Source organism: Lolium rigidum, chromosome 5 (genome assembly GCF_022539505.1).
Source record: "Lolium rigidum isolate FL_2022 chromosome 5, APGP_CSIRO_Lrig_0.1, whole genome shotgun sequence".
NCBI lineage: Eukaryota > Viridiplantae > Streptophyta > Magnoliopsida > Poales > Poaceae > Lolium > Lolium rigidum.
In genome coordinates, this window is record NC_061512.1 from 196,733,239 (window position 1) to 196,744,454 (window position 11,216).

General features: G+C 48.3%; 1 protein-coding gene across 1 annotated transcript; it reads left to right on the forward strand.

Annotated features, from left to right (window-relative positions):
* Nucleotides 1-3,015: 3,015 nt before the first annotated feature.
* On the forward strand, nt 3,016-5,156 carry LOC124653116 (putative CBL-interacting protein kinase 27). The gene has a single exon (XM_047192176.1). The coding sequence runs from the start codon at nt 3,383-3,385 to the stop codon at nt 4,766-4,768; it is 1,386 nt and encodes a 461-aa protein (XP_047048132.1). The 5' UTR covers nt 3,016-3,382; the 3' UTR covers nt 4,769-5,156.
* Nucleotides 5,157-11,216: the final 6,060 nt, after the last annotated feature.

The following is an 11,216-nucleotide window of genomic DNA, read 5'->3' on the forward strand; positions in this document are numbered from 1 at the left end:
ACTATTTATATTACTTGATGCTAAAATGGATGTATCTACACTAAAATGTGTCCAGATATATCTATATTAGCATCAAGTAATATGAATCGGAGGGAGTAACAAAAACGCGTGAATTTATCTCTTTCTGAAAGCACACTTTTAAACGTGTCATATGAAAATTCTTTTTTGCGGGGAAAAGAGAAATATATTAAGCAATAGGAGGATTACAATCTTGGTTGACAGTCTGGCTAACCTCCGGGGGCAAGTTTGAGAACCATACGTTCGACCACCGCCTAATCCTACCTATCCTAGCAAGCTCGTGACTAACCATATTGGAATCACGGTCTACTTTCATTACAGATATATCTCTTTCCCTAATCAACTTTCTAATGACAGAAATACGAAACGCATAAATCGGAGTGTTTGGTGTAGTCTCCTAATTAACTCGCATGTTTCAGAACAATCTGTTTCAATCAAGAAAGGGAGATTGGTTGACATCAGACTAAGCTGAATCCATTCCTCAATCGCCATGAGCTCCGCTTCTGTCGCATCTTGACACTGCTGTATCTCCCGGAAGGCCGAAACGATCACCTTTCCTTCATGATCTCTCGCACCATACCAATGTCCGCTTCGTTGTTGTTAAGGAAGGCACCATCCGTATTTAACTTGGCATGGCCCGGTTCTGGAGCCGTCCATCTCTTCTACTCTTTCTTCCTTCCATCTTGGTGCTGAAAATTTTCACTCCTATATGACAGCCTTGATCAATGATCATTTTGCCTTTGGCGATATCTCCCCCGGGGAATTGCTTGATTAGAGCTAGTGTGTTGGCATAGCTCAGTAGAAAACGACGCGACCCCTCAATAGATCGGCATGGTTTTGCATGTGTCATCTCATTATGGTTGTGCCAGATCCTCCATAGAATTAAGAGTGTGCGCGAGCGCTGCGAGCCGGGGATCATCAGAAGCAGTTGTATCAACCATTCAGTACCAACCGGCTTGAGTAAGTCGTCCGCTGGCAGGTCCCATTCCTCCTTCATGGACAACCACAATGCCCGCGCTTGAGGACATCACACAAAAACACGGAAAGTATCCTCAACTTCTTGACCACATATCTGACAAAGATTAGTTGTCGCCATTTCCCTCCTTGCCATGTTATCCTGTGTAGCTAGGCCTTACGGCAAATCTTCCATGCAAGCATTTTAACCTTTGGAGGGACTTGAGCAGTCCAGATTAATTTCCAGCAGGGCCGATGGCCATCAGACCGAGTACTCGTCGCTCCCCAGGTCATGTCTACGTTGCAATATCAAAGGCCATATTGTATGCCGACTTTACTGTGAATAGTCCGAGCTTCTCCGGGAACTAGGCGATGAAGTCAGCCTCATTCCTTCTAGATTGTTTGAATCTTAAGAATTTCAGCTGCATCATTCGAGTGAAATAGTATTGAACTCTATCCATATTCCATGTACCATCCGGCATTAGGAAGTCAGCGACCCATCTATAACGGTAGTGACGATGGGGCGCTCTAGCCTGGTGGTTGCCAGCTCGAGGAATCCATGGATCCCGCCACGCCCATATCTGCGTCCCGTTGCCAACACGTCAGATGACGCCCTTTTTCAGTAATTCTGTACCATACTCAATCGCATGCCATGTCACTGAGCCATTACCTGAGAAGACCGTGTCAATTAGGGAGCCATTGGGAAAATATTTCGCTTTCAAGAGTTGAGCACAAAGAGTGTTCGGAAGCGCCATGCTTGCCTAGCAAGAAGGGCTTGGTTAAATAAGCGCATATCGCGAAAGCCAACTCCACTATAAGATTTCAGACGGGGCATACTGCCCCATCCCAGCCAATGTGTTTTTCGTTTTCCCTTTTCTGCCCCCCATCAGTACCTTCTAATCATCTTCGTTAGTTCATCACATAGGCCCACAGGTAGTTTAAAAACCCCCCATCACATATACAGTGAGTGCCTGAGCAACAGATTTAATCGGTACCTCTTTTGTTGCTTGTGATTTGTGGTTATCATCCCACTCCACCAAACACTTTGCCAATTTTGCTTGCACACTTTCAAACTTTCCCTTACACATCCTCCCCTCCGGTGTAGGAAATCCTAGATATTTTGTTTCAAAGGTTTCCTCGGTGATGTCCAGACATGATTTGACCTCCACCCGTCTGTCCAAGGGGAAATACTCACCAAACATAACTGAACACTTGTTGGGGTTTATCAGCTGCCCTGGATGCATATACTTCCAACATCTCCTTTATTTTAATTGCCTGGTCCAATTGTGCTTTGAAGAATAGTAAGCTATCATCTGCATATAAGAGGCGAGAGATCCTAGGGGCACGGCGACAAATCTTCAAAGATTCAATATTATTAGCAGCAACCTCTTTTTGTAGAAGGGTAGAAAGACCATCTGCGACGAACAAAAACAAAAATGAAGATAAGGGATCACCTTGTCGGAGCACCCGAGAAGGCGAAAATGAATCAAGTAGGGTCCCATTGAATTTTACCTTATAACTCACCGAGGTGACACATGCAATTATCCAGTCAACCAACCGATGAGAAAAACTCAACTTTTACATCACTTTCCTCAAAAAATCCCAATCCCCTCTATCATACGGGTGTCGGTTGCAATGGTGTATTATAAGCGTTAACCCAAGATATTGCGTGTCTAATCCAAGCGTTTGTTCAAATGCTTTAGATCACATATAGCGATAAGATTAAGAATATGTCAAGCACAACGTTGGTGACGGGAAATAATTCAATTTGGAACGACAAAAGGAGACATAGGGGTTGCATTCGATCCGCTAATAATGGACCAGGACATGGCCCAGCAATAACTCCGGCCCACCAATCACCTCCAACGGCCTGACTAGTGGGGCTCGTCGTCGACGTACCCAAACTGTCGATACCGCCCACAGAACAGACCCGTCGCCCGTTTCCTTTTCGACCGCATACGGTTTCCATCGGCCATGCCGCTCGCGTCGCGCCATTGCCGTTGCGTCACCGCAACCGCATACCATCCACTGTCCGATCCGAAACAACGGCCAGAAACGCCTCTCAGATCCGCGAGCTCCGCGATATTTATCCCGTGCGCGCGCGGCGGCATCGAAGAAGCTCCACGGAAAAGCCCTTTCGTTTCGTGTCTCACGCGGCCGGTAACCAACGTCGTCGCCGTGAGCTTGAGCTTTCCGTGTCCCTCTACTGCACTACTCCGGCCTCTATCTTCTGGCCGGTGCCTTTTGGGAATGCGGAGCAATGTGGAGGAGCACGCGCACTGACCTCACCGGCAAGCATAGCCTACGCGGCGGCCGCAACTGCCACCGCAAGCACGTCGAGGACGGGTAGACCAACGACCCTGCATCACTCGCTTCGATCGACAGTCGCCGGACGGCCCAGCGCGACGCGATGGAGGATGCGGCTGCGGCGCCGGAGGGGAAGAAGAACGTGCTGCAGGGCCGGTACGAGCTGGGGCGGGTGCTGGGGCACGGCAACTTCGGGCGGGTGCACGCGGCGCGGGACCTGCGCACGGGCCGCGGCGTGGCCGTCAAGGTGGTGGCCAAGGACAAGGTGGAGCGCGCCGGGATGGCGGAGCAGATCAAGCGCGAGATCGCGGTCATGAAGATGGTGTCCCACCCGAACATCGTCGAGCTCCACGAGGTCATGGCCAGCCGCTCCAAGATCTACCTGGCCCTCGAGCTCGTCCGCGGCGGCGAGCTCTTCGCCCGGATCACCCGCGCAGGGCGCCTCCGCGAGGACGTCGCGCGCCGATACTTCCGCCAGCTCGTCTCCGCGGTCGACTTCTGCCACGGCCGCGGCGTGTACCACCGCGACCTCAAGCCAGAGAACCTGCTCCTCGACGAGGCGGGAAACCTCAAGGTCGCCGACTTCGGGCTCAGCGCGCTCGCGGGGCACGCCCGCCCCGACGGCCTCCTCCACACCGCGTGCGGCACGCCGGCGTACGTGGCGCCCGAGGTGCTCGGCGGGAACGGCTACGACGGCGCCAAGGCCGACATCTGGTCCTGCGGCGTCATCCTCTACGTGCTCCTCGTCGGCGCACTGCCGTTCCGGGACGAGAACCTCATGTGCATGTACCGCAAGATGCAGCGCGCCGACTTTCTCTGCCCGTCCTGGGTCTCCAGGGACGCGCGGAAGCTCATCGCCAGGCTGCTCGACCCCAACCCGAGCAGCCGCATTGCGGTCGCCGGCATAATCGAGTCGCCGTGGTTCAAGAAACCGTCGCCCACTCCACCGGTCTCCCTCGGGGTGCCCATGCCATCGCCGGACGCGCGCGGCAAGGGCGAGGACAAGCAGGACGAGGCCCCCGAGGCGATGAACGCATTCCACCTCATCTCCCTCTCCGCGGGCTTCGACCTGTCGCCGCTGTTCGACCAGGGGCCATCGCCCTCGCCGTCGTCGGGCCGCGGGGCAGCACACGAGGGCGGGGCCAACATGCGGTTCGCGACGCGGGAGCCGGCGAGCGGCGTGATCTCGCGGCTGGAGGGCCTGGCGAGCGGCGGGGCCATGCGCGTCACCAAGAGCGGCGCGCGCGGGGTGCGGCTCGAGGGCGCCGAGCGCGGCCGCAAGGGCCGGCTCGGCGTGGCGGCGGAGTTCTTTAGCGTGGCGCCGTCCGTGCTCGTGGTCGACGTCAAGAAGGACGGCGGGGACACCATGGAGTACCGCTCCTTCTGCAGCGACGAGCTCAGACCGGCTCTCAAGGACATCGTCTGGGCCGCCGCTGCCGCCGCGGGGGCGTCCCCCGGTGACTCACCTGCTGCCGCCGCCGCCATCTGACGTCGCTGTCGTCCGCGCCACCATTATTGCACCTGCACGTCGCTGTTGCTATCCGGCAGGTGTGCATTATTGTTCGGCAGCCGGAGTTGATGGTCGGCTGCTGGTGTGTGGTTAATGGCTGTAGTAGTTGGCCTTGTATTTGCGCGGGAGGGAGCAAGACAGAATCGGCGCCAAGTGATGCGCTCTACAGATGTCTGCGTCTGCCAATATCGTTTTGAACTGTATGAGTAACAGCATGTTGTTTTCATTGAATCATCATGACGCGTGAGTCCATTCTTTCTATGGTGTTGATTCTTTCACCTGGGAGACTAGCTGAAAGTTGCAGCCAAATTTTTGGAAACATGGGTATTACCCTATTAAACATAGGGTTTCCTTGATTCATAGGATTCAAATAGAAATTGTGTAGGTTTAAACTTATAGGAATTTTTCCTAAACTAGTTGTTTGATTCTTAGAACATATCCTATAAATTGCTTCCCTCTAAGCCGAAACTAATCATATAGAAATATTGTAGTGCAAATCCTATAAGGGTAAAACATTAAGTCATACATCATGAAATTTTTTCTTTGATCTCCACCGGCGGCCCCGATAGCGATTTGGGGGCCGGGCGTCATTTTTGGGCTCGCACCGGTGCGCCCCAAACGGCGCCGACCATTTTTCGAGCCCAATAGAATCGCCGGCATCCCCGTGCCGCCCCCTTGGCCAAGGGCGCGAATCGGGCGCGCCGACGCCTCGCGGAACGACGGTTTTCGTTGGTGGGGGCACCTTGTCAGCGAGAGGACGTGACGGTTCGGTTGGTCGTCGGCGTTTAATGGTCTCCCGCGCGGAAACCGAGGCGGCCAAGAGGGCAGCGACTGGCCACGCGGCGTCCAGTCGCCGTAAATGTGGGTAGTTGCCACAGCTATATAGTACGTACGCCGTCCACCACGGCCGCTCTATTCTCTCCTCTCATCTCCACCACCGCCGCTCCATTCTCTCCTCTCCACATCAATATGTCGCGCCGTCTGAAGACCACCTACTCGATGCTTGGCCTCAACGGCCGCGCGCTGTCTCCACCACCACCGCAGCCGCAGGCCAACGCGGAGCACAGCTCCGACGAGGACGAGGACCCACGGTTCGAGGCGTGACACGAGGTCTATGTCGCAGACGCGGAAGCAGAGGCGGCGGAGGAGGCAGCGCAGTCGGGCGAGCCACCGCATGCCCCCGCCGACCCGGAGCAGGCGGCAATCCTCGTGTCGCTGAATGCGCTACGATACCAGCGGTTGAAGGAGGAGGAGCGCGAGTTCGTCAATGACGCGAACCTCGAGCACGTCCTCGAGATCTCGCGCCAGCGAGCGGCCATGGAGGAGGTGGGATGCCGGCTCATGGAGGCGGAGCGACAGAAGCTCGCAGAGCTCAACGCTCATCGCCACTACGAGGCGTTCGCCCGCCAGCAGGCGAGGCACGACGAGATTGAAGCTTCTCGGGAAAGGCTGGAAGCGTAGGGACAGCGCCGCCGGCAAGCCCATGCGACGCCGGCCGCCATTCTCCACCGCCAGATGCGCGAAGCAAGGGAGGAGAAGGGGGCACGGACGCAGGCGGCAATGGCGAAGAACGACGACGAGGCAGGGCCGTCGAGCGCTCCAACCGACGGCCAGTAGATCTGGATTAAATTTATGTTTTAGTTATGTTTAAATTCGAGCTACTTTTGTATATATTTTGTATGAATTTCGTATGAATTTGAGTTTTTAAATATCATTTTAAATTTCAAAATCTATCATAGCTGGCGTATGGGGGCGCCGGTGTGGGAGCAGCATCTCCAAATAGAGGATGCTGTGTCAGCGGCCCCCAAACGGAGGTGCCGGCGCCCCTGCCGGCGCCTATTTAGGGACTGCCGATGGAGATGCTCTAAGTTAATACATCCTCCGTTTCTAAAAAAAAAAGGTTCTCAGCTTTGTCTAGATAAGAAGGTATAAAGACATGCTTTAGCTATAGATACATCTGTAGCTATAAAACTTTAAAAAGCTTTTTTTAAAACAGAAGGAGTACATGTATAGTTTTCTGACCATCAAGTTACACATGTGAACTGCAGCAAGACGAGCTCCGGCTGATAACAGCGATTCTAGCTGAAAGCTGCAGACTGTAAATTGTGTAAAACCATGCAGTGGAGATAGGGGACTGTATTCTTCAGCTGAGAAATTCCATGAACGTAGCACGAGACTGCTAATCAACATGCCGAATTCAGTCCTGAACATAACCTATAAATTCAGTTGTTCAAACTCACACAGTTAGTTACCCTCTTTATACATGCATGATGCATCCAACATTCCTCACAGTTATTGCAAAGCCCATCTGCCATGCATGTAAGGATGTCAGATGCAAGTGTATTTCTAGATCATAGTGTGGTCAGTTCAACCCTTAGGCCGTAGCTTCAGCTAACGTCCTCCAAGATCATAGTATGGTGTGGAATGCTCCAGTGTTCATGCTCACTTGAGTCCATCACCAGAGATTACCTTACGAAAGCCTACCTTAAGTACAAGACTTCTGAGCACTTGATCTGCAGCTAGACTCGCTTCCTCCTCAAGTTCAGAAAAAGTTACGGTTTGAGCGACAGCTTTAAGCTCCCCAGAATCATGCAGTGATCACGCCCCCCAGTCAGACCATCGCCACAACTACGATCTTCTTCGGTAATTCCTCTCAACGTCACAGATACTTTTGCTTGAGCTCTCAACGTCACAGATACTGGCATGCTGTCAAATGTCAACGTACGTACTCCGAGAGGCTTCATGCAGCATGGACAGCATTATTTCTGTCCTCTGTCCTGTTCAAATCCTCAATCATACAGTGATCTAGCGAGGAAAAAAGCTCAATTATTGTACCCCCTGGACCATGAATACATGGTGTGGTGTGCTTCTTGAACAGTCGCTGGATCGATAGGTTGCGGGGTTCGCCACCTACTACCTCTGTTCCAGAAGATGAGTAGGATTAGTATATATATTTAGTCAAAAGTTAAGTTGTACTACGATTTGACTGCAAATACATAAAATATCACTATTTACAACAATCAGTATACACATCAAGAAAAAACATATTGTGGTGAATTTACTGAAACTGCAGATGCTCATGTTTTTTCTTAATAAAAAAAATCTCATATTTTGTCTCTAGACTTTAATCGAACTTAGAGAATACTGCCTTTTAACTAAATTTATGCCTTGTTTTAGGAAATGAAGAGGTGTATGGATGCAAGAAAAGATCGAAACTCATTAGCAGCTCGAGATTGGCTCATGTTATAGCTCTACTAGTGGCCGGGAAAAGAAATGATCCGAGGACGAGGATCTTATATAGTTATATACCTCAACTGAAAACAAGCTGATCTCTAGCCAACACTAGCTCACTTGATTTTTCTCGAAAGCTCGAACAAATATAAATTGTAGTATCATAATTATGTTATAGTTTAAAAGGAAATATGACAACTTATTAATTTATTTGAAGTGGATGTGATTTATTCTTTCTAACGTGCAAGAGATTTGTGTAAACAAAACGTGCATGAGATTTAGTTGAGAAAATTTAGAAGGTTAATCTATTTCTTATATATGTTAGGATGAGATTTTTGTTTCTTTCCTATGCAGAAGATATTGATTCTTTTAGTGTTTAAAGCTCAAAACTAGCTCGAAATTGATTCAAAATCGGTACAAGCAAAGTATCAACCAACTTTTGTACCTCAATCTTTAACTCGGCCAAATCCGAGTTCACTTGAATGCTAGTATGCAAAGGTTGAAGCCAGGAATGTGATATAAAGGGTGGAGGGGGTCCAAATTATGCTATTTGGTGGGGGTATATAGGTTAATCTGGGGCTCAGCTCCACATAGTATTCAATAATACCAATAGGGAATTAGAAAAATATGCATGGAAGCCATGGCCCCTACTCACCCCTGCTAGTATGAGTTGAGCTGAGCCGGGTAAGTCATGCATATAAAATGCATACATAAACTTTATCCTTTATCATATTGAATTCCCACATATTTGCAACATATATGATGGTAATAACATGTTTTACATTGATATATGGAGATTTACCAATGATCCTCTTTATTTGGTTTATAACTCTGCAGAACAGGAAATCCCTGTTTCGCGTATCTATAATAACTAAATTGGAGCAACCCACTAAAAGATTTCTCTTAACATGCAAGCTGTCCAAGTCATCAAGTGGGCCTGCATATTTTCTTTTCTCCCACCTAAACAGCCTTGCCACGTCAGCACACTTACAATATTTTCCATTTAGTATTTATTTTGTAACCACCGAATCTGAAGAGACAAACACATAAGCACCATCAGCAGTGCAGCCACACATCTCCCCTGGACCCCTTCGATTCCCATTCATCTTGCCATTTATTCCCTCTTCTCATCCTCTTCCAGGCCCGACTCTTCTTTTGTAGGACATCTCCCTCCTATGCCCTCTTCCATCTCCATCGTATGTTGTTGTTGCATTTAGCCTCTTCAAATCAGGCCTATGCCAAGGGCCTCATCTATCCTTTCCCCACAAGAAAGGTACGGATTTCTTGCTGTTTCTCTCTGTGTCATATGAAATTTAGTTGTTTTACAGTGGAATCAATCTGTTTTGTAGATCTATTTCGTTGCCAGGTAAGTTCCCAAACTGTAAAGTTGTGTTTCTCTGTAATATGATATGGCTACTTTATCCAAAGAGAAGGGTTGTTCTTAAAAAAAAATCAAAATTTCTCTCCACTATTTCTCCCTTGCAGCCTTGCCAGAACACAAGCTAATACTCAACACAAAGCATGCTGCCCAAATTCCTCTTTTATTGCTTCTGATTTTCTGTACTTTTTGAACAACAGGAGTATCCATGAAATCATATAACATATTATGCCCAAGAATCATGCCTTCCCTCCTCGAACCATGCATATGCTGAAAGAACTACATGTTGGCTCACGGTCGTGGCCTCCGTTTCACCTCGAGATGTTGCAGTCTACTCCTGCCGATGGGTGACATTTACAGTTTTTTATGAATCAAAATGTTTTATTGTTAGTTAGAAGATAATTTATAAATGATTATTTTTATGTTAATTGTTAACATTAAGTATTTCGAGATTGACTCCAAGTTTCATGAAATTCTACACTCCACGAAACTCAGATGTTGCATATATCAGTGCAAGTTCCTTTGCAATTCCTGTCTTCGGTGAACACAAAGATCCTATCTTCCTATTGATTTCCTGTTGGCATCCCCTATTCTTTTTTACTTTTCCAAATTTTTAAATTTAATTTAGGTTTAAGGTGCACCAGCATTTTTTTTCCAAGAGTGATAAACACAACCCAAGTAAATTACATGTAACTGCTTTTCAGTTTATAGTATACTAGAAGTGCTAGCACTAAGTTGTCATTAGCTAGCTGCATCAATAATTTTGATTCGGAATTAAGGAAGAAAAAATATCTCAGTCAGCAGATTTTGTAGGCAAGAAACTACCAAGATCTATACTTCCTTACATCATGCTCACTTTGCAACTTTAGGACGTAAGTACAACAAACTTTCAGAGTTAAATAACTATATGTCATCGATGACAGTTTTCAATGTTGATATGCTGGAGATAAACATATGTTTTTGTTTTCGCGAGCTTGGCACCACCTCAATGGATTCATTTCTGGTATATGTAATGCACTTATATGTGGATTAGGTTATTTTTTGCAGGTTTATCAGTTCATAATATTAGTCACGATAGGGAGCTTTTAGATGATAAGAGTAAGAACATTAAAAGACAGCATATGAAGGCGAAGCCTTATTATTCAGTCTGAACTAATGACATTTTTAAACAATTTTAGGAGTTAATTTAGTCTGAGTAAAACAATAACTTTGGACAATAATTTCCGCAGCAACGCGCGGGGAATCATCTAGTTTTTTAATTTCAGAGACCTATACGGAGTCAAATTGACCTGGGATTTTTCGAGCGTCACTTTTCATCGGGAGAAGCACCCTGGAGCTTTGGAGGAGACCTGGATGGGCCTGAGGCCCAAAAGAGGACAAGTGGCGTGCCCAAACATGGTGGGTGCGCCACCCCTCCTCTTTCAGCCGTCGATCGTCCAATTGACCTGATTCTTTCGCCCATCAACATATTTTGATCTAAAAATCACTATATATATATGACCTTGAAGAGTTCTCGGGAGGAGAGCACCGCAGAAGACAGAAACACAAAAATAGAGGTTGCAGCTGCGAAGATTGGAGGGGAAAACTCCGTCGGGATCACCGTCGGAGGGATCTCCACCTTCTCCAACGTCTTCATCATAATCACCATGATCAAGGAGGAGTGTTCCACCTCTGCACTGCGGGTTTGTGGCAGTAGCTTGATCTATTTCTCTCATTTTCTTCATAGTTCTTAGTGCCATATGAGCTGCCCTACATGATTATGGCCATATTTGTAATACCTATGTGGTGGATCCTTATTCTATGATGTTGTGCTTTGAG

Bases quoted from the DNA above. Each gene is read 5' to 3' on its own strand.
- LOC124653116 (XM_047192176.1), top strand. From the start codon at position 3,383: ATGGAGGATGCGGCTGCGGCGCCGGAGGGGAAGAAGAACGTGCTGCAG.